This window comes from Brassica oleracea, chromosome C3 (assembly GCF_000695525.1).
Source record: "Brassica oleracea var. oleracea cultivar TO1000 chromosome C3, BOL, whole genome shotgun sequence".
Lineage (NCBI taxonomy): Eukaryota > Viridiplantae > Streptophyta > Magnoliopsida > Brassicales > Brassicaceae > Brassica > Brassica oleracea.
The window spans coordinates 5,512,526-5,535,475 of NC_027750.1; the positions used below are offsets into that span (position 1 = coordinate 5,512,526).

The window sequence follows — 22,950 nt, forward strand, 5'->3', positions numbered from 1 at the left end:
ATATTTTAGTTTCAGAAAAATATAGAATACATGATATATAGAAATATACCTGATTTATGAAATTTGATTTAGTTTCGATTTTGTTTATTATTTGGTAAGGTTCGATTCTTCAGTTACGGGTAAACACATGGCTAATTTCATGTGTGCAGAGCTTTGTAGTACTGGTTAACGGCACATCGATTTTAATGTTTGATCTCAAACCTCTCGTCATTCTATTTATTTATAAATTAAAATTGGGATACAATTATTGGCCATATATTAACTTAGAAAAATAAATTGGCGGATGAATCAACTCTATTTTTCATTTGCTAGCTGACTATAGTAAGAATAATATTATTGTATAGACCCAAATCAAAATTTAGAGTCATAAATAATAGAGCCTAAAGAAACCGACAAATAATTTAAGTGGTAAAGTAGTTTACGATGACGTGGATTGTTTTTTGTTATCTATCTATATATAATTGATTACGGCTGCTGGTTCAGAAGTGGACTTTGTGGGTTACCGGACTTGAAAAATTAGAGTTGTATAAGACCCAAAATTTATAAGTCTGAAGCCCAAATAATGTTGCGACGGACACGTGTCACCTCTACAGCGAACGACTTTCCATGTGGCAAAGCAGGAGAGATACCAACATATTTATATATATATAGATAGATTATAATGGACTGTGTCAAAGGGAAAAATAAATTGTGTGATAATTCATGTACCTTGTTTTCAAAATGGAGTTGTTATTTTTTCTTCTTTAATAATAACTAGATTTTGACTCGCGCGCTTGCGCGGATGTATTTTTAAAATATGTTACTATTTATTTTTCATTTTACTATCTAGGATTGAAAAAAAAACTCAAATCTGAAGAACCTAACCGATTCCGATCCAAAAAATAGTACCAAACTCAAACCGGAATTGATCAAATATCTAAATTATTCAAAATTTTGCTATTTAGAGAACTGAAACGTAATCCGATCCAAACCAGAATGTTTCGGGTATCCGAATGTATATCAAATAGATTTATATACTTATACATATTAATTATTTTAAGATTTAATGTATATAAAAACATCCAGAATATATATGATACTTTTAAATTGGTTTAAATACTTGAAAATATATACAAATAGTCAAAAGTAAATATTTAAAATAGTTAAAGTATATTCAAAATACCAAAAATATTTACAAGAATTATTGATTCTTTATCCAAATATTTAAACCAAATCAATTTATATGATAATTTTAGGTACTGTGACATATGTTATTCAAATTTATGTGAAATATATTATTTTGTGTATAGATTTTGAGAAATTTAAACTATATAGTGAATTTTAAAATTTTAAAAATAATTTAAATATATTATTTCAATCCAAACCTAACCAGCAAAGATCCGAACCACGAACGAAAATTTAAAAATATCCAAATGTTGAAATCTTTGATCCCGAAAACCTGAAACCCAAAAAGACCCGAACTGAACCTGAATGGGTATTCGAATGCCCACCCCTGGTCACTATTATATATCATACTCCCTCCGTTTCATAAAGTTACATATTCTAGAGAAAAAAATTGTTTCAAAAAAATCTATTTTTTTTTATTTTCAATGCATGTTTTACTAACTAATTGCAAACTTAAAAAAACTTAATTTCACTTATTAAATTTTTATTGGCTTAAAATTATGAGAAAAAGATAATCACAAATTTTTTTTACAAATTTAATATGTTTTATTAAAATATATGAAAAATCTAAAATATGTAACATTTTGAAACGGAAGGAGTATATGTGTCATCATATAATTAGTCTTATTTTATACGTACCATCATATAAATAATAATATAATTAATAGTATTCTATATGTACCATCATATAAATAATTATATTATATTTTAAAATTTTAATGTGAAATATAAAACCTATAATTCAAGTTGGTGTTTGAAATTGGGCTTTGTATTGTATTTTTTCTTATATGTATTGAAAATATTTTTTGAATATATGTATATTTTTTAATGAAATTTTGATATAAATCAATTTTAAATTATTATTCTGATTTGAAATATGTATATCAAGTAATATAAACTCGTTACTTTGTAATATAATATAATAGACTTTCAATTTTTTTTAATAACATAAGCCCATTACATTTTTTTCTTAATATACTATACATGTTTCATAACAATATTATATTTTTGTTTTATTGCTATTTTTGTTTTTAAACAATTTTTAAAGATACTTCTACTTTAATAAGATAGTTAATAAGATAGTTAGAACTTAGAAGACCTTCTGCAGCCACGAATAGGAGTAATTATTGTCAGCATATGCATTTTAATCGGACTTGTCCTCCACTTTCAGGTGCTGCTTTTCAACTGTTTTCACGAGAAAGTCGTGTGATTAACATTTTATGTTTCTTTCATCTTAAAAAATTACATAGCATGAAATTATTTCAATAAAATAACTACAAAGTGGCTCAGCAAGGTAACATTCTCGTGTTTGAGGCATGACGAGGACTAGTTGTTGCTTGATAGTTGATATTGTCTGTTTTCTGAGAGAACTAATTGCATACTCTGCTTACATCGACAAGCACGTTACAAATATCTACAATAACTAGCAAAAAGTAGAAATCTTAAATTTAAAAGTGTGAAAGAATAGCATGCGTACCTGACTTTTGACCAACATTTCCAATTACGTGAATTTGTAATAATACTCAAGCCTACATACTACAAAAGTTCGACGTTTTCATCCATAGACTATGTAACTTTTTTTTTTTGAACAAATAGACTATGTAACTAGTCTTCCTAATTACTATTGAAAAACTGTGTATTATAACTGGTCAAACGCAATTTACAGATCTTGATTTTTTCGAGTTCAAAACCAATCAACAAGAAGTTAACCAATTTTATTAATCTAAAACTATTGTTGACCGTTTTGAGAAATACATAAAAACCTTTAAAACGTAAGTTTTCATGAATTCTCTATTCCAATTTCTACCAAGTTTATTAGCTTTGATCTAAAACTTAGTTATGCTCCTTAGAAACCGGGTATTCATAGTACGTCGTCTACGTGATGAATCTCGTTATAAGGACATTCATTCAAAAAAGTTCCAGACAAGCCTGTATGTCAAGCCGAAACTTTGGATTGAACTTTAGAAATGAAATCAACGTGAAAACATACTTATTTGTTTCCTGGGGATGAGTTAAATAACTAACTAGATAACATAATCCCCTGCTTAAATCATGTGGATCATCAATTAACTACTATCATTAGGCTTTAAAAGTTACTAAGTAATAAATAGAGTTACCTCAAATAGAAAGTATACAAAGGTAAAATCGAATATGTATATTACAGATTATTAGTATTACTTTCTTTAAAAAAGTTTGTTTGGTTTACTTTTTTGTCTGTACTTTTTCTTTACGTTGGAAATTGCAAACCTCTCCATTAATTCACGCAGATCCAAAGTCCAAACATGTACCAAATGGATTTTCTTTTGGGTACGAAAGATCCTCAATCAAAGGATAGATGTCTTTGTTGATTATGTTATTTCTTCATAAAATTAAGGTTTCTTTGACAAATAAGCGTAATGGCGACATATAAAGAGTAAAGACACATCCTCGTGTCTACGTACCGCCGATGTGTTGCTTAAAGAGTTTCTTCTGTTTTTACTCGGTTTGAGCTCAAATTTCTACATTTTCAATAAAATATAAATTGATAAATTTAAATTACATATATAGTTTTTTGACTAAAAGTTACGACATCTATAGTTTGAGAGCGTTTAACAAATATCTAGTTACAATGCTTCTTATATAAAACAACTGAGCAAGTTTAAAACTTGAAATTATGTTATCCAAAGTGTTAGCTATATATCAGTATTTTCGAAAACAACAAAAAAAAAATCAGTAAAATATAGTTTCTCTAGTGGAATAATCAATTTGACTTGCCTCTTTTTGCTTTTGGGTTGATTTATCACTATACGTCTTTTCTTTCCTCCTCCATTTAAGGCCTTGATTAAGTGATAATGTGATATATACACTGCTTTCTAGATGACTTATCCACGCACTAAAATTATTTATTATTTCTGAAACAGGAAAATACATAGTAATGTTTTGTTTAGCCTCATGAACGTTTCTAGTCATTGCGGAATAATAAATAGCATCTCAATCTTTCAATTGTAATAATATTTATATACACAATAGTTTATATACACAAACACATATTGGATTAGTTGAGTAGTGATTGATGATTATAATGCGAGTCTGACTCAATCAATAGTGAATTTAAGGTTGTAAAGACTTTATTACTCCCTCCGTTTCATAATATAATATAAGTAGTTTTGGGTAAAAGCGCGAAGATTAAAAAAATTATTATGTTTTTAAAAAGTATTTTATAATAAATATGTTAGCTATAATTTAACTAATAAAAAATATGTCTATTTAATTTGATTGGTCACACTGTATTCAATAAATGTAAAAGTTACCTAGAAATACAAAAACTACTTACATTTTGAAACAAAAATATTTTCCTAAAACTACTTACAATATGAAACCGATGGACTATTATATAAGACATGAGAGAATAGAGAAAAGCGTGACGACTAAACCCTTAACGCTCTAGAAGGAGGGAGCTTAACAGTAATAGGCTAGTAGCATATTGTGCATCCTATCTAGGTGTGGTAATAGTACATTGACTGACGAGATTTTATACGATTTCCAATCGATGAATTTGTCATTTTTCTTCGAAAGTTAGGGAGTACGATGTGCTAAAATTCACAGTAGAAATACCGACAAAATGTTATAAATCAGTACATATTCCAACGGTAAAAAGTACATATATGGTGAAGATTCATAATAATTTAAAAACAAAAATAAGAGCACCAGTGAATACAAGTGAGAGTTACCACCATATTGAGTTACAAAAAATAATCTGAACTCTATTGTCAAAGAGCTCTCTATAACAAAACAACAAAACCGTTATGATACACTAGGCAGCCTCTGCACATTCTCCATAACTGTGACAACTGTCCATCATCACTTGAAATATTAAACCCCATATTAATTATGCTATAATAATCTGTGACTCACTTTTCATAGAATGTGACAAGTTACATTTTGTGATAACACTTCAGGCATCAGACTCGATAAAAGTGTTCTAGAGCTTCAGGTAAACAACATCTTGAGTTCCTCTATACGTGCACTTCGTACTTCTTGATCGGTTAAAGCCCCAGAGATCATTCTCTGTTTCCTCGCCTGAACCGCCTCCATCCTCTCCTCAACTGTTCCCTACGTTTTACAAACATTTTCCAACAAGTTTCTAACAATCAACATTTCCTGATCTTGGAGATAGCGTGGTACACAAGGTTTCAAACGGTACCTTAATGATGAATCTTCTGATTTTGACTTCCTTAGTCTGTCCTATACGATGGATACGCATAACAGCTTGTTCCTCTACTGCTGGGTTCCACCATGGATCCTGTACAACACAATTTGTTTTTTTTTTCAACTGAATCTGCTTCAAAACCTACGTTGTATAGTGCAATTCTCTGACATTAATGGCGGCATACCATGACAAAAGCATTGGACGCAGCTGTTAGATTTATCCCAACACCACCAGCTTTTAGAGACATCAACATTACCTATCCAACATGTAACGAAAAAGAGAAACGTCAACTACATTTTAGAAACTAGAAAATATAATTTTTTGAATGTTTCATCAAATGTAATGTGACTACACCAACCATGATACTGCCATCTTCAGAAAACTCTTTAAGGACTTTCTCTCTTTGCTGCTGGTTTAGCGTTCCATCCAGACGCACAAATGAAATGTTGTTCCTGGAAACGAAAAAAAAAATTGATTGAAAACATTTTCTTTCTTTCTCAAAACAGCCATAGCAGCAAGCCAAGTGAATGTTATTATACCGAGAGAGGGGAATTTGGAGGAGATCGAGAAAAGCAGTCCACTGGCTAAAGATAATGCTCTTAGACCCTGAAGAACGAAAACTTTCAAGCTCTTGCAGAAGAGCAGTGATTTTCGATGATTCTACCCAATTCTTCTCCACATCCACCTGGAATCTACTTTCTGTTGGTGCTGTGATGAGTTCTTGTTTGCTTACAGTTTTCCTGCAGAAACAAAGATTCATCATTAATGGACGCAATATCAAGAACATCAAATGAAAACTAGTATAACAGGAAGAAAGAGCTTGCAAAATTACCTACACACAGGACATAACCCAGAAGAAGAGTTTCGCCAACTTGCCAAGAGACACTCACGACACAATCGATGAGCACACGGTGTTAAAACCGCATCCTCAAACGCTTCGAGGCATATTGGACACTCTCCTTGCTCTCCTTTGCTCAGTTCCTCTACCACCTCCTGAACAAAAGCCACTGATGGTAGTACATCTTTGCCTTCCTTCTCTAGACCACAAGACTTTCCACCCAGAAAACGTTTAGCGAGCTTATTCAGATCAGAGTACTGCGCTGTATCACCTCGACTGTATGCATGAAAAAAACAAGGGACTGTTATAAAAAATATGACAACTGTAATAGATATGGAGGCCCTGGATGTTAAGCTAGCACTGTGTACCTCATTACTAGAAATGGGTGATCGCAACACTGTCTAAGACGCAGAAGCAGTTCCAGGATCGAAGCATAGTTATGAAGAACTTTCCCTTGTTGAACAAATTGATCAAATTTCACCTGAAAAGACCCATCAGCATCTTCAAAGAAAATAAAGAATCATGAGAGAAAACAATACCTTTGATCGTTTAAACAGCGCATCGTAGAAATCCCTCTCGGACTCCGAGAGCTCACAGTAAATGACCCTTGCATCAGCAGGGGGTAGAACAAGAATCGGTCTAAAATAAAATTAAAAAACATACTTCAGATTAACCTTGGAAACTTACAGAAAAAGATAGTCTTTTCTATTTGTAGTATTCTCACCGTCCATCTCGATCTGTGCTAGACTTGGTTCTCCTAAGCATGATAGGTTTTAAAATAGACTGTACTAGCTTTAGCCCTCTCTCATCTCCCTCTTCAAATGGCTTTTGGACAAGTTTATTCCACCTAACAATAGATATGTTACAAACTAATCAGCTTCAGCCATTACAAAACCAAATGTAATGTGTTTCCAACCAAAGATAGATAAGAACCCTTACCATGCCCAAGTTCCCCATGGTTCAATCCTCAAAAATCGTAGAAGGCTATATAAATCCTCCAAAGTATTCTATTAAGAAGGTAACATGATATTATGACCAAATCATTATCCACCATCCAGTTAAATGAGCCTATAGGACTGTCAAGATCAATCACCTGGATAGGAGTACCCGTAAGACACCAACGTCGATCAGAAACCAAAGCTGCTGCAGCCAACGATACTTGGGTTTTTGAGTTTTTGATGGTATGTGCCTCATCAAGAACAATCCTAAACCAACGAACTGCATAAAGTCCTTCGCTCTTGGCTGAGTTCTAAGAATATTAAGAAACAACAAAGAAGTCAAGAATACGTTTGTAAACTATGTACATGGGATAAATACACGACCCGGAATAAGAGTTTTAAATGAAAGCTACCTCTGCGAAAAATTCGGATGTTAGAACCCCATATGTGGTGATGACAACATCACTCTGGGTTAGAAGTTTAACATCCTTTGGCCTGTCAGGGCCGTAATGAAGATATACAGATAGGGACCCAGGCTTAGCATGCATTTCAATCTCTGACTGATCACAAAGCAGGATCAAGAAAAGTCAGATAATACAAGGGAACTAATGAGTTGCATCAAGCATGGAAAGAATTCACATAACGTAGATAATACCTTCCACTGGGCTAAAAGTGTCATCGGACATATAATTAGGTTACCACCATTTTCAAGGGCACTTTGCTGTTCCAGAAGCTTCTTATCAAAACCTGGAAATTTAGTTGCCTTCACTGAAGGACTAGTAGACTCATCTACAGAACTGCTGATCCCTTTGTCGCCTTCATTAATGGGGCATTGAAACCCAGTTGAGGCAGCTTTCCATGAATGTGCAAGCATAAGGGATATGGTCATTACAGTCTTCCCGAGACCCATTGCGTCTGCTAGAATCTGCAAAAGTGTTATGACATTATCTTACTACAAAACAGCTATATAACAAAGTGGCAAAATCCAGAAGATAAGTTGAGTTCATACTCCTCCTCTTGCCATTTGAAGTGTGCTAGGAAAGTGTATTGTAGCATCACCAGTGAAAGAGTTCAGGTAGATAACAGGATCCCTCCTATTGACATAAAACTGATTAGCAAATATCCCGTTTTACTCGTCCTAAAGTGGGCACAAAATTAAAACAGGGTTTACTTGTCTGCTAAATAGTATGCTTCCCAACATGGGTGAAGCATTGTTGCTGCCTCATCAGTGCAATTTCCTTTCTCCAGTTGGGTCATCCAGTGAAGTGCTTGCTTTTGATAAGCACGAAGCTCACACAGAAGTTTACGTGGAGTTTCCATTTCCTGTTGCAAAAGTTCCAAATGATTTTCTAATGTCGAATATAAGTATGCAAACAGTCTTGGCAAATGAGAATACCTGTAAATCAGAACTGTCCCCAACACCAACAATGTTATCAAGATCACCATCGCTGATACAGTGCTCGTTTTCATCTCCCTCTGCATCTTGATTAAGCTTCTTGACCTTGTTTAGTTGAAGCAACGAAGTAGAAACGGGATCCTACATCCAAAGGACCAAACAGCAAATGACAAACTTGACAAGCAATAAGCCAAAGTTTAAGATGCTGATATAGTAAGCAACTTTATACCTTGGAACTCAAAGGTCGCTTCCTAGTGGACAAATCCTCAGGAGTAAACTCTGCCTATATATATGATGAAGAAAGAAAGAAAGAACCATTTGAATATAAATAATTCTTTGCCATCTCATAGTTTGCAGTCTAAACAAAATATGGAAGTAAAATGCAATCTATCAAACATTCAGCAAATCTTAAGAGTTACAGGCAAGGACAATCCACATTACCTTCTTAAAGGGAGTCAAACCGAGTAACCGCAAGAGGTTTGGGAGAGGATGGAATATCGATTCCTCTGCCGTATTACTGGCTACCTTAAGTGATGTAGCACTATGCTTTTGAAACATGGAACTATTAATGTATACGCTGTATCAAAAAAAAAAAAAAAAACTTCAAAGACTAAACCACCTTTTGAAACATGGAACTATTAATGTATACGCTGTATCAAAAAAAAAAAAAAAACACTTCAAAGACTAAACCACCTTTCCCGAAATAACCAAATCCAAAAGTATACCTTACTGAAAGAAGAATGGTATCCATAATGCCTAATGATTCAGGCGCCGACTTGCATCTCCCTTCTATCCTAACCTTCTTGTCTCTCACAAGCGGTAGAAGACACTTAGCCCACTCATTTGGTATCCTACCAATCTGCCACATAAATAAATAGAAAACTTAACATAACAACAAACTAAAAAGTGTGACAAGAACATGACTTTGAACACACACCTCTCCTGAGTCCTTTGTAGAGAACCTGACGATATCAGAAACATTACGCGCACTTGGCCTTCCCCTTCCAAATCGCTTCCCAGGCGTCGTAGTCTCGGACTTTAACGCTTTACTACTCGGAAACGTGAACAACAGCTCATCACCAGCCTTCAATCTCCTTCCTTTACATGTAGACAATCCCGACAACTCGGAACAGCCCACGAACCACCAACACTCATCCCCTGAAACACTCTCATCTTCTTCCTCCTCCACGCGATGATGATTCGCTGCTCCTTCACTAAAAGGACAGACCTTTATGCCGTCCTCCACTCTCCTCCCTCCATTAACCGCCCTCGGAATAGGATTAGCGGCGGCGGCGATGTCGTTAGGTTTGCTGAAACTGGGAGTGTCGAAGATTATATTGATGGCAGCCGTGGGATCGAGATTCGCCATGTGAAGGGCTCTGATTATGTCCATGTCTGAGTGATCGGAGCCCACGACTGATCTGACGGTGGAGAGCAGATGGTCTGAAACTTTCGTCCCCATTTTCAAAACCCTAGAACTCAATTTTGTTTTTGGCGAAAGTTCGAAATTAGAGAAATTGACTGAGGAGTTGTTGCTAAAGACGGCAGAGGAAGATACCCTTTAGATAAAGGAGGCAGATTGGCGACGGCGGCGGACGAAATCAACCGGACGATAGAAAGGCGCGTAAAGTAGCGATAGCGACGGGTCTCTCTCTCCACGTTCCCGCCATTATATTATATTTTTTATTTTAAAGTGATGGAAAATAAAAGGAAAATTTCGCAAACGACGTCGTTTACCAGCTATCCAAACGGGTCTGGATCCGGGGTAACCTTATCCTGGCGACGTGTCTCTCCAGAATCCAACTTCCCGCCAATATTTTATTTTTATTTTAAAAGAGAGAAAATAAAAGTAAATTACGCAAAACGACGACGTTTGTAGATATCCAGCGGGTCCTGATCCGGGTAACCCGATTACCGAGTTGAAACTCGCCTCACAAAGTGAGAAAGTGCAGTTGAGAGAGCCATTCGACACGATTGAAAGCTCATATCTTTCTCTCTCTCTCTCTCTCTCTCTCTTACCTAAGCTCTCTAAGTGCATCGTTGATAGAAGTTATCAGACTCTACCAAGCTTTTATCATCATCAAGTTTTGTCCTTTCAATATCCATTTCTAAGCTCAAAAGGGGAAATAAAAAATCTCAGATTTTATCACTGGATTATTGTTTTGATAACCTTTTTCTCCAGCTTTCAATCTGCAGTAGTTTCGTGGATCTTAAGAGCCTTGATGTGATAATTGCCTTAATTGAAAGGTTAATTTAGATCTGGGGATTAGATGGAAGGGAAGGTGGGTAGACCTAGAGGTAGACCAAGGAAACGCACAAGGCCAGAGGATACGAATGGTGTCTCCTCTAACCGAGGAAAGAGGATTGCTTTGGAGATTAAACCTTCAGTGCCAAGATCCTTACTTTGTCGTTATGTGTTGAAAGATTTTGATGAGAGCAGAGTTTCTCTCGGGAAGGTAGTTTCCTACAGTTCTGGGCTGTACAGAGTTGAATACGAGGATGGTTGTGTTGAGGATTTGAAAAGTTGTCATCTTCGTCAGTTGATTATCGAGGATAGTTACTTTGATGATGAGTTACGTTGTAGAAGAGATAAACTAGATGCGTTACTGAAGCTGGAGCTGCAAAATAAAGTAAATGGAGCTGAGGTGCCTACATGTAGTACTAGCTCAGGCTCTGTGGCGGAAGAGGGAGGTGGTGAAGATAGGATAGATCCAGATTTGGAAACTATGTCTCCTCTTGTTCCGGTTCCGGCGGTGGATTTGCCTTGTTCTTCAGGAACAATTGGTGTCCCTGAGGAGGGTGTAATGCATCTGTTATCTGTATACGGGTTCTTGAGATCGTTCAGTGTTCAGTTATATATCTACCCGTTTAGGTTGGATGAGTTTGTGGGAGCGTTGAATTTCTTAGGACCGAGTTCTTTGGTGGATGCCGTTCATGTTGCCTTGATGAAGGCACTCAAGGGTCGTCTTGAGAGACTGTCCTCAGAAGAGTCTGTAGTGGCTTCAAACTGCTTGAGGTAAGCGCATACAACTCTTGTTGTTTAGAGGTTTCAACACATGTCTTTGTTAACTTATTTTTATTTATTTTGTAACGCTCTGTGTTGCTTTCCAGTGTTGTTTTAAGTTAACTATCCCATATGATTAGTTGTTCCAGTGCATTAATCATATCGTGAAGCCTCAGATTTAGTTTGTTGGGTATCCGAACTTCAAGGAAGCATACTGACATTATCTGAAGTTCCTCATGTGTGCGTGCATGCAACAAACCATTTATTGCCTCTTATTCATAGTTTAGGTAGAGCTAGTTTAGGATCTCTTATATGTTAGTGGATAACAATTGGGAGATTTTGTTGCATTGCCATCTGCAGGTGCATTGATTGGAGCTTGCTCGATGCGCTAACTTGGCCTGTTTATTTGGTTCAGTACTTTTCTGCCATGGGACATGCACGTGAGCCTCAGTGGAGTGTTTTCTATGAATTTTCTGTGAAGAGAGAGTATTATTCCTTACCTGTAGTGATGAAGTTGAAGATCCTGCAAATTCTGTGTGACGATGTTTTTGATGTAGCAGATGTAAGAGCTGAAATCGATACTCGAGAAGAATCTGAAGTTGGATATGATCCTGATGGAGTTACTGCTGATCTTCCTGAAAATGGACCTAGACGTGTCCACCCTAGATTTGCTAAAACCTCAGCTTGCAAGGAGAAAGAGCTTAATGGATTTGTTCCGGTAAACCATGGGATAAGCTCAATGGCCGAGTCAAAAAGTTTGAGTTCAAGATGTACTGATGGTGCTCCTAATGGAGTTAGCTCAGATGTGGATGGAAACAGTGACGAATGTAGGCTCTGCGGCATGGATGGAACGTTGCTGTGCTGTGATGGATGCCCTTTAGCATATCACTCAAGATGCATTGGCGTCCTCAAAATGTATATACCTGATGGGCCGTGGTATTGTCCGGAATGCACTATCAACAAAATGGGGCCAACGATTGCTCATAAAACGTCACTAAGGGGAGCAGTGTGTTTTGGAGTGGATCCACATGGGCGGCTCTTCTTGGGTACATGCAACCACTTACTTGTGTATGCTTTCATCGCCTTATCTAAGATAATTTTCTTTCCAATTATGGAAATAAAACTGATCTTTCATTTCCATTTCTCCATACTTTACTTTAATTATGAGCTACTATTCATTCAAGAGCTTGTCTAAGAATTTTCTCAAAGTGGAAAACGCGTATTGCTTTAATTGTTTTGCTGTGGACACTGATGAATATTTCCTTTATATATCGCAGGCTTCAAATTTATGCGGATGCAGATATTAAATACTACAGTGTCACTGACATTCCAAAAGTTGTAACGGTCCTCTTGTCTGCAACGAACCATAGACTGGAACATCTGTATATATGCAAAGAGATCTCACAATACTGGGATCTGCCCGGAGGTGTGGTCGCTCATTTAAGAGCAGTTGAGACTGATTTAGTATCTCACATGCAAAAAGAAGGGGATGAAGAGATGTCAGACCTGAGTAAGCCCGAGAATGCAAGTAGTTTCAATATTCAATGCGCATCTGCTTCAGGCTATGTTGGAGGTTCTGGTTTGGGTAGATCAAGTGGAACGCATGAGAAGAATTTGCTTGCTGGCATTACACACAAGGGTTCAACATTTAAACCTCACGCGTACATTAATCACTACACAAATGGAGAATTAGCTGCATCAGCTGCTACTACTTTGGCTGTCCTATTGTCAGAAGAAACACATGAACCTGATCAACACAAGTTTAGCAACACCAAGAAAGCTGCCTCGAGTAACATTTTGCTGCAGGTGAAAGCATTTTCATTAGTAGCCTCGAGTTTCTTCTGGCCAAGTCCTGATAAGAAGGAAATCACCAGGGAAAGGTGTGGCTGGTGTCATTCTTGCAAACTCACATCAGCAAGTAGGAGAGGATGCATGTTAAATGCAGCTGTAACAGGGGCCACCAGAAGTGCTGTGAAAATCTTTAGTGGCCTTTTTCCTCTGGAGAACGGGGACGGGGTGCTTTCGAGTATTGCAGCATATATACTATATCTGGAGGAAAGCTTACGTGGTCTCATTGTGGGGCCGTTTCTCAGTGAGAGTCTTAGGGAACAGTGGCATAAGAAGTTAGAGGAGGCCTCAACATGCAAAGCGATGAAAGCCCTCCTGCTTGAAGTAAGTGATTTCTTTTTTCCTTTCGTAAACATTTATGTTCTTATGATCTTATCCACTTTCTTTTGCTATTAAATATGTTAACATTTCTTATCATCTGCTGTGTTCAGATTTGATTTAACATTCAATGGTGTGGCATTATAATTTGTCGTGTTTTCATCTGCATGATATGGTTCATTATTGCTTCTTTGCAGCTTGAAGAAAATGTTTGCAGTATTGCTCTGTCAAGCGGTTGGCTTAAACTAATGGATGATTGGTTGATAGAACATTCTATTTTTCAAAGCGTTCGAGTTACTGTTGGGGCCACACAGAAACGTGGACCTGGAAAGAAGAGGCAGAAGAACCAGGCTGAAGTTACAGCCGAAGTATCTAATGATGATAGCTTCACTTGGTGGCGAGGAGGGAAACTATCAAAAGTTATACTCCTGAAGGCAGTCTTGTTGAAGCCAACGATAAGGAAAGCAGCTTGGCAAGGTAACCTTGTCTAGCTTAGTTATTTTGTGCTTGTTCCAGAGATATCCTATTTTGTTTCAGTCTTGTGGTGATGCTAAGTTGTTTGTTCTTTCCTTAGGTGGTGTGAAAAAGTTTCCTGAATTTAATTACGGTGATGGTTCTCACATTCCTAAAAGAAGCAGGCGGTCTATTTGGAAAGCTGCAGTTGAAAGTAGCAAAAACATTTCTCAGCTTGCTTTTCAGGTCTGTCTTCAATCATCAATGGTTTTTCAAATGATTGCGTTTATATGCTGTTCCCCTGAAATTCAACTGAATCTCGGCCAGGTTAGGTACCTTGACAAGAACATAAGATGGAGTGAACTTGTACGCCCAGAGCAAAACGTGCAAGATGTTAAGGCAGGTCCAGAGACAGAGGCCAGTGTTTTTAGGAACGCTAGTATACGTGACAAAAAGATTATAGATAAAAAGGTTAGATATGGAGTTGCCTTTGGAAATCAGAAGCACCTTCCGTCTCGTGTCATGAAGAACGTCATCGAAGTCGAGAAAACTGAAGATGGGAACGAAAAGTTTTGGTTTGCTGAAGCACGCGTTCCCTTATATCTGATCAAAGAATATGAAGAAAGTTTACGTAGGGTCCATGTGCCTTTTATCAAGAAGCAATCAGAAAGATTGTCAAAGCTACAGAGAAAGCAACTGAAAGCTTCTCGAGCAAACATATTTTCTTATCTAGCCTCTAGGAGGGACAAGACGGAGAAGTGCTCTTGTGCGTCATGCCATCTTGATGTTTTGTTGAGGTATTTTCTTTAGCTCTCTTCACCTTTCAGGATATATTTAAAAAGAGAGTTGTGTCTGTAGATCATTAACTTTTGTTCCCGTTCCCTATATGTCTACAGGGATGCAACGACATGCAGTTCATGCCAAGGTAAATTATTCATGCAGAAGCCACTAATAGATGAAGAACTGGTTGTGATTTCATGTTGGAATCTTTTTTTTTTTGCCACTCAGGTTTCTGTCACAAGGAATGTACTAGTATGAGTACACAACACATAGCTGGAAAGGTTGAAACTCTGGTAACCTGCAAACGGTGCTACCTTGCAAGAGCTCGTTCACTAATCACTATCAATCACAGACATCCAACAACACCCACTGTCCTGATCAATGGACAACATCAAAACGCAGTCACTCCAGTCACTAAGACACAGATTAAGCCTCTTGTTAAGCAGATACCATCTTCCAACACAGGCGACAAGGCTTCAGGAGTTAAACAAGTCACTCCTGATTCTAATATGGCACCCATGAGTCAACACAAGACATTGTCTTGGGGTGTTATATGGAGGAAGAAGAACTCGGACGACACAGGTGCTAGCTTCAGACGTCAAAATGTTGTGTTGGCTGCACAGTCTGATCAGCCGAATCCGGGACCAGTTTGTTGGCTATGCAAACTACCGTATAATCACGGTCAAACGTACATCCACTGTACAAGCTGTGACAGTAAGAAAAACTCTGAATTTTATACTTGAATGTTAACTATTTTGATTCTTATAAATCTAATCCTAGCGTCTGTATGCAGAGTGGTACCACATTGAAGCGATTAAACTCGAGGAGTCAAAAATTCATGAAGTTGCTGGGTTCAAGTGTTGCAGATGCCGTCGTATACGAGCACCAGATTGTCCTTACATGGATCCCAAACTCAAGGAAGAGAGACAGAAGAGAAACGCATTCTTCCAGCGCCAGAGACATAAGAAAGGAAATACCAGAACGGATTCTGATTCTGAAATAATGTCTGAACCAAGAGACTCGGTACCCTCTACTCTCTCGTTTCCCCTCGAAGATGGCTTTGTTCCTAAGGATCTGGATGTTGAATGGAATGGCGATGGTTCTGTGCCGGGACCCCAGAAGCTACCAGTTAAGAGACAAGTCAAACGTGAAGACACAGAAGGGAACAATAATCTTTCTTATATAGACTTTTCAACGCATCTAGAATCAGTGCCTTTTGTGAGACCAGAAATGGAGCCAACATTGCCTGTCATGGAATTGAATGCATCTGACAGCAGCAACAACAACGAGCTAATGTTTGACTACGAAGACATGGAATTCGAACCCCAAACCTATTTCTCGCTGACCGAGTTGCTTACAGCAGATGATAGTGGCCAGTGCAATGGATATGGCTATGACAAGGATGCTTCAGGAAACGCTGATAACCCAAACCCTCAGGTTGAGACAATGGGACAGTGGAGAGCATTTCTCAATGACGATACAAAACCATGTCAGATATGTATGCATGTGGAGCCAGGGGCTGATCTCACATGCCAGACTTGTAATATCACAATACATTCCCACTGCTCTCCATGGGAGGAGGAATCTACTTGCACCAGAGGTAACTGGAGATGCGGTCCCTGCCGTGAGTGGATGTAGACTGGCTTATATAGGCTAACTGCTTCTAGGGGTTTTGATTAACACGAGGAACTTGTATTGTCAAAAGAAGTCAATTAAATGCACATGAAAGTAATGTAAAAGTCTCAAGCTCATGATTTTTTTTTTTGTTGGTTTTAATCCCTTGCGTCTTCCTAAGACCAATCCCATCAGTAAAATGCTTGAAATGAGGTTCTCAATTAATATAAACTCATATTTTAATACATGTAATTTATTGAATTATGTTTTATTAACTTTTTCAAAATAAAACCACTTATAATTAAACGTGTGTAATTAGATGAATTCTAGCTAGTATCTAAACATAACCTTGTTTGAGAAACTTTTGTTTTTTCTAAAAAAAATCTTTCTTTGAATAAACAAGAATAGTTTCTAAACCGTAGTGATGGATAATCCATATATAACAACTAGAAACAAAACTTTAAGATCAAGCTACCTTGGATTTTTACTTGCTAAACACGGAATACATAGTGAACCATATATTTCAAAGCCGTCATCAATCCCATCAAAGAGCTCTCACCCAAACCATCAATGGAAGAGCTAGGGTTTACTAGTTCATGCTCAGCTGGACATGAATCTATTCCCTTCTCCCACAAGAAGGCACCGATAGCAAACTGTTTCTTGCTAGACAAGTCACCAAGATTTGTAGGCTGCAGACCATATAGTTTGAGAAGTCGATCAAGCTCTTCCTCCGACATAGCCTCGTACTCTTCCTTCGTGAAGCTTGGGTAGTGAACAGGCATTTGGAACGATGACCACGAAGCAGCCCCTCTCGTCTCACGGTCGTTGCTCGACGATGGAGCCAATGGTTTCTTCACGACAGCATCTGACTTTGTCAAGCTGGAGCTTTGGTTGGTAGTTTGTAGTTTGTCGCGGAAGATGAGAGTAAGCTGTGAGACCCTTGACATTGTTGCGTGATGAAAACCGTAACCCTTTGATCTTTACTTGACAAAGAAATTTCATAAGCCACACTATATATAAAGATTTCGTAGATGAGATAAATGGAAATTTTCTTTTTTACACAATCAAAAAATGGAAAAAACGTTTTAGTTTTCCTATTAAATGATGCAAACCGCCATTATTATTGCATACTGCTAAGCAAATTGGAAAGTCTTGTTCGGGTTCGTTCTGAGTAGTCCGGTTAGAAGAATCCGGTTCGAATAATGAACCAGCTCTTGGTAAAAAACCTAATCAGTAATCACTAATGACATTCAATAACACGCTAAGGCTGGTTTGCATACCGGTTCGTGATAAAACCGAGCCGGTTTAACTACTGGACGCCAGATAATTTAGCCCAATCAACAAACTGCATACCGCCATAAACATTGTTAGCAAACCGGACTCCAACCGTAAACGCCATGGCGACCACAGGAATGCGTTTGGCTGCCGTAGAACCTTCCACGACGCGCTCAAGTCCGTTGATGATTTGGTAACGTGCGTTGGAAGATAATCCAAGGAACACACCTGATCAATAATCCCAAGATATAGAAAGCGTTTGTAAGCAAGCAACAACGTATAGTGACACCTTCACATTTGTCTATGAGTTCTTAAACTAATTTACTGTAACTGGAATATATAAGATTACAATTACAAACAACAGGAACAATCTAGCTGGTACTGTCACCGAGATTTGTAAAGCATAATCGATGTCACAGGTTCTTTACTTTCTAAGAAACTAAACCGGTTTAAGAAATTGAGTTAGAGATGGTTAAGTGAGACTAACCCCAGAGAGCAGCACTTTTGAATAGAGGTGGAACAGGGACGTCTTCTTCTGCTTTCTTTATACTCCTATATTTTGACATAGAGGCCAGACCAGTGTCTCAATCACATCATATAAAACAAGAAAGATTCATTTCATGATTGAGAAATAATGCAAAGAAATACCGTTTTGCCGTCATGATGAGATTTGCAATTCCCTGACCGATGAGACCACAGCCGAACCCAACCGAACCATACAAGAGCCCCTAGATAACCACACCAACTAGTAAAAACCAAATACATGGAAGAAAGATCCACAAAGAACATTACTTCTCCATACCTTGTAGAAGAAAGTTGCAATCCGCTGGTTAACCGAGAATTTACAACCCGGTCTTTCAGCTTCAAAAACACTTCATAAGCCCAAAACAAAAAACCGGTATAAGTAACAACATCTTAACTGATTTTTCCATTACATGATGATGCCAAAAGTGAAGAGTTAGAGTGTGAGACCTGCTAGGAAGGGCTGCACAAGAACGTTTAAGACCCTTAAACAAACCTGTAGATGACGCCACAGATGTCTTCCCAATACGCGCATAAGGAGCCAAAAGCCCAACCAAAGCGACATCAACCACAAGACCAACCAAAAGATCAGCAGCATACAACTCAAACTCAGACCAGAAATCATCCCCTCTCTTCTGCACTTCCGCAAACGTCGCACAGCAAGAGTCTATCGCTATCTGCATCATCAAATCAAAACCCACAAGTCACATTCTTGACACAACAATCTCCTAAAAAAAGCTTTGATCTTTCGGACAAAACAAACCTCGGTTCCAACTTTGAAGAGAAACGAAGGATCCGCAAGCATTCTGTTACGAAGCATGGAGCATGTCCTCATCAGAAACCCAAGCGGCCATACAGATCCCTGTCAAAAACATAAACTCCTCATAATAATCTTACAGAACATCTTTACTTTACCAAATGTTCCAAAAAAAAAAAGACAAACCTTTTTTTTATTATTTTTTGAATGAAAATTAAATTTTTATTCAACCAAAAAAAATAAAAGAAGACAAACCTGAAGATCGAGATAACGAAGAAGGAAGAGTTTCCGAATCCCAACAGACTTCGCCGCCTCCGACATATCCTCCGGTAAAGTAATTCCTCTCCTCTCCGTCTCTTTCATAACTTCGTCGAACTTCACTAACGGACCAAACTCCTTCTCCTCCTCCTCCTCCTCTCCATCATCTCCTCCGCCTCCATTGTTACCACCACTATCTCCATTTCCACCGTCCTCTCCGTCGTCGATCTCCAAATCGCTAAAGGTCTCGTCTTTGGATCCGGTATAGGTCCATTCCGGCACCGATCTGCCGCCGGAGATTCCCGCATCCGATCCCGCGCACCGAGTTCTCAGTTTCGGAGAAGACAGCTCCGTTCTCCAATGGCCTCCACGGAAACAAATCGAGCTGAATTCAAACGTTCGAACGGCTCTGCATTGATCTCGAGGCTCTAGGGTGTTTGAAAGGTGGGAGATTTTTAAGGATAAAGACATTTTATTATGATCCCAAAGATCTGATTTTTCGAAGGTTCCAAGAAATGGTTTAGAGTTTTGGAAGTAAAGAGGAAGAGGAAGAAGAAGGCGGAGTGTTGTATGCTATGTTGATCAATCATCACTCAGTTGGTGAGAGAGAGGTTTAGGGTGACAAGTGGCGACACGGTGATGGTCAAATCGATAAAAGTCAAACTTGTCATTTTTTGTTATACTTTGGCTTCCGATGTTTACCACCGCCCCGCACCCCGCTTAATATTAACAAAAATCTCTACATATACCCATATATCTATACATTGTGGCGACACAATGGTTGCGGATTTGTGTGCGGTATTACCAAAACCGCAAATGATGCACCATTCACAAAACTTATGAAAATATGTGCGGTTTTATCAACACTAAAAAGCAAAACCGCAGTGTATAAAAGTGGGATTATCGGGGTCTTTAAGGGGGGGGTTTTAGTGTTTTTAGGATTAAAAATAAAAGATAAATATGAAATTAAGGTGAAGACGTCCCTTAAATTGGGCATTGAAGAGGCGTCTCTTCTTAACACGTGTCACGCATTGATGGCATTTTTTTTCCAAGACGAAGCCAAACCTTTCGTTTGGTCATTCATCGTCGACTCCGCTTCTCTCTCTCTCGTGCTCTCTCTCTCTCTCTCTCGCGTCGAGTCGACGGAATCAAGCGGTGTTCTCTCGTCGACAGAATCAATCGGCGTCGTTGTCGGTGTACTCGTCGTATCTCACCCTCTCCTCGACGAAATCAAGCGGAATCAATTGCTGATCTATCGACGACTCCGCGTCTCTGCCTCTCACCTCGACGACACCTCGTCTCTCTCCCTCTCCTCGACGAGAACCCTTCTCTCTCCCTCTTCTCGACGATACCTTGTATGTCTCCCTCTCCTCGACGACGCCGCGTCTCAATCTCTCTTCGCCTCTCCTCGAATCAAAAGGTAATCATTTGTTCTTATGTTCTTCTTTCATGCATGTCTTTGATTAGGCTGCTTCTTGTTCTGATCTCATGTTTGATTTGTTTTGTCGGTTTGATTCTGTCTCGCGGTGGCTCTCTACGACGGCGACGGAGCTCTCTGCGGTGGCTCTCCTCGGATCAAAAGGTAAAGTTTCTGATTCATGTTTTAGAACAAATGGTGTCTGAGATTGTGGTTCTTCTGTTACGATATTGATTTGTTTGTTCAGTTCGATACCGTCTGTAGCTTGATTGGTTTGTTGTGTTGGATTAATTGTGATATGCTTGGTGGTAGTTTATTAATTTAGATTTTGTTTCACTCTGTAGATAAAAAATTTTGTTTCTGTGTTTGCCGTTGTGAGATGGAGAGGATCAAAGACGTTTTTTGTTGCTTGGAAAGAGACACGGGGAAGGTTCATCGATCAAAGGACTCCAATTACAAAGCAAGGTTAGTGTACGTTTATGGTTAAATAGAATTGGATAGAGTTTCATAGAGTTGGATTGAGTTAGCGTCTCTAATGAATTAAATCTTGGCAATTAATGAATTGGTTTGTGTACGTTTATGGTTGCCGTTGATTATGAATGGCTTCTGTCTGTTGTGTGATTAATGGTTAGCTAGGAAACTATGTTCTGTTAGGTGTGATTTAAGAACTGTGGTTGTGAAGCTGGTTTAAGTGTGTTAAATGAATTAGATATATGTCTACTCAAATTGGTTATTGGTTGTGGGTGTGATTAATGCCTCTTATCTCAGCGTTCTCAAATGTTCCTTTCTTTTTCTCTTCTTTAAATTTCTTCGTTTCTTCTCTTACTTTTGCAACTCCTAAACTCGCCTCTATTCTCTTCTCGCTTTGTTATCATAACTTCCATCTCTATTCTCATCAACTCTCGAATAAAATACATGGCATTGGTAGTAATGAGTGTTCCCGCTACCGTATTCAGTTGAAGATTCACGGGTGTTTCATGTCACGGAACAGCTAGACTGAGATGTACTCGGTTGTGTTAGGTCATGGGTGTTGTCTTCAGCGTTTTGTAACGGGTGATCACGGGTGTTTGGTCAGATCACGGGTGTTTGTTGATCATGTGTGTTGTAAATTCACGGGTCTTGTATGTATTATGCATGTGTGTTATACGTAGTTTTGTATTATCTGATCACGGGTCTTGTATGATCACAGGTCTTGTGTTGATCACTTCTTGTATTATAAAGTCACCAAACTCATTTCATCTCATATCACTCCTCATCTCATCTCATCTCGCCTCACTTCTTCATTTCTCATCTCATCAACCTCACTTCTTCATTTCTCGTCTCATCAACCTCACTTCTTCACCAACCCGTCTCTTGTTTTCACAAAGTCATTACAAACGCCAACTCATCGCCAAATCATCACCAAATCATCTATGGCATCTTCATCTAATAATAATTTCGAGGAAGTAGATGATGAAAGTTTTGATCAATATTTTGATCAAACGTTGGAAAATATTTGCATGCATCACGTTGATCAGGAGGAAGCAAGGAAGAGAAGGAAAAAACGAGTTCATATCGAAAGAAATCGTGAAGCAGGCCATCAACGTTTGTGGAATGATTATTTCAGTGAAACTCCGACATATCCTCCAAATCTTTTCCGTCGATGATTTAAAATGAACAAGCCATTGTTCATGCGTATTGTTGATCGACTCTCCAATGAAGTTCAATACTTTCGTCAAAGGGAAGATGGTATAGGGAGGCTTGGTCTCTCTTCACTCCAAAAATGTTCAGCGGCTATTCGTGTCTTGGTGTATGGTACTGCGGCTGATACGGTCGACGAATACCTTCGGCTCGGTGAAACTACAACTCGGTTATGTTTGGAGAATTTTGTAGAAGGAATAATCAATTTATTCGGCGATGAATACCTTAGAAGACCAACACCGGCTGATCTTCAACGTCTACTTGATATGGTAGAGTATCGTGGATTTCCCGGGATGATAGGAAGCATCGACTGTATGCATTGGGAGTGGAAGAATTGTCCCACCGCTTGGAAAGGGCAATATTCTCGTGGTTCCGGAAAACCAACGATCGTTTTAGAGGCGGTTGCTTCATATGATCTATGGATATGGCAAGCGTTTTTTGGACCTCCAGGTACATTAAACGATATCAATGTTCTTGATCGCTCACCTGTTTTTGATGA

At 38.2% G+C, this 22,950-nt stretch overlaps 4 protein-coding genes across 7 annotated transcripts; 1 reads left to right on the plus strand and 3 right to left on the minus strand.

Annotated features, from left to right (window-relative positions):
* Nucleotides 1-4,807: 4,807 nt before the first annotated feature.
* Nucleotides 4,808-10,185, minus strand: LOC106336459 (putative SWI/SNF-related matrix-associated actin-dependent regulator of chromatin subfamily A member 3-like 2). 2 transcript variants are annotated; one of them, XM_013775296.1, is made up of 21 exons: nucleotides 10,084-10,185; nucleotides 9,463-9,997; nucleotides 9,251-9,384; nucleotides 8,967-9,102; nucleotides 8,755-8,808; nucleotides 8,526-8,666; nucleotides 8,301-8,452; nucleotides 8,139-8,223; nucleotides 7,785-8,054; nucleotides 7,543-7,689; nucleotides 7,285-7,440; nucleotides 7,131-7,198; nucleotides 6,916-7,038; nucleotides 6,731-6,830; nucleotides 6,560-6,672; nucleotides 6,186-6,467; nucleotides 5,893-6,093; nucleotides 5,712-5,805; nucleotides 5,538-5,609; nucleotides 5,348-5,446; nucleotides 4,808-5,256 (listed from the first exon to the last, which is right to left on the minus strand). In XM_013775296.1, the coding sequence occupies exons 2-21, from the start codon at nucleotides 9,985-9,987 to the stop codon at nucleotides 5,134-5,136; spliced, it is 3,075 nt and encodes a 1,024-aa protein (XP_013630750.1). In that variant the 5' UTR covers nucleotides 9,988-9,997; nucleotides 10,084-10,185; the 3' UTR covers nucleotides 4,808-5,133. The 2 variants fall into 2 exon arrangements, with proteins under 2 accessions (XP_013630750.1, XP_013630749.1); XM_013775295.1 differs by having other exon boundaries at nucleotides 9,463-10,185.
* A 312-nt stretch (nucleotides 10,186-10,497) lies between these two features.
* Nucleotides 10,498-16,728, plus strand: LOC106334910. 2 transcript variants are annotated; one of them, XM_013773296.1, is made up of 9 exons: nucleotides 10,498-11,541; nucleotides 11,890-12,597; nucleotides 12,807-13,701; nucleotides 13,893-14,172; nucleotides 14,270-14,394; nucleotides 14,476-14,945; nucleotides 15,045-15,073; nucleotides 15,157-15,642; nucleotides 15,722-16,728. In XM_013773296.1, the coding sequence occupies exons 1-9, from the start codon at nucleotides 10,796-10,798 to the stop codon at nucleotides 16,564-16,566; spliced, it is 4,584 nt and encodes a 1,527-aa protein (XP_013628750.1). In that variant the 5' UTR covers nucleotides 10,498-10,795; the 3' UTR covers nucleotides 16,567-16,728. The 2 variants fall into 2 exon arrangements, with proteins under 2 accessions (XP_013628750.1, XP_013628751.1); XM_013773297.1 differs by having other exon boundaries at nucleotides 11,313-11,541; nucleotides 11,945-12,597.
* A 295-nt stretch (nucleotides 16,729-17,023) lies between these two features.
* On the minus strand, nucleotides 17,024-17,512 carry LOC106329454. Its single transcript, XM_013768110.1, has one exon. It carries the CDS (start codon nucleotides 17,487-17,489, stop codon nucleotides 17,034-17,036), a length of 456 nt encoding a protein of 151 aa, XP_013623564.1. The 5' UTR covers nucleotides 17,490-17,512; the 3' UTR covers nucleotides 17,024-17,033.
* On the minus strand, nucleotides 17,298-19,988 carry LOC106329453 (protein RETICULATA-RELATED 1-like). Of its 2 annotated transcripts, XM_013768109.1 has the most exons (8): nucleotides 19,352-19,988; nucleotides 19,103-19,201; nucleotides 18,790-19,016; nucleotides 18,620-18,689; nucleotides 18,466-18,545; nucleotides 18,305-18,369; nucleotides 17,823-18,045; nucleotides 17,298-17,520 (listed from the first exon to the last, which is right to left on the minus strand). In XM_013768109.1, the coding sequence occupies exons 1-7, from the start codon at nucleotides 19,823-19,825 to the stop codon at nucleotides 17,852-17,854; spliced, it is 1,209 nt and encodes a 402-aa protein (XP_013623563.1). In that variant the 5' UTR covers nucleotides 19,826-19,988; the 3' UTR covers nucleotides 17,298-17,520; nucleotides 17,823-17,851. The 2 variants fall into 2 exon arrangements, with proteins under 2 accessions (XP_013623563.1, XP_013623562.1); XM_013768108.1 differs by lacking the exon at nucleotides 17,298-17,520 and having other exon boundaries at nucleotides 17,612-18,045.
* Between the last annotated feature and the right edge of the window lie 2,962 nt (nucleotides 19,989-22,950).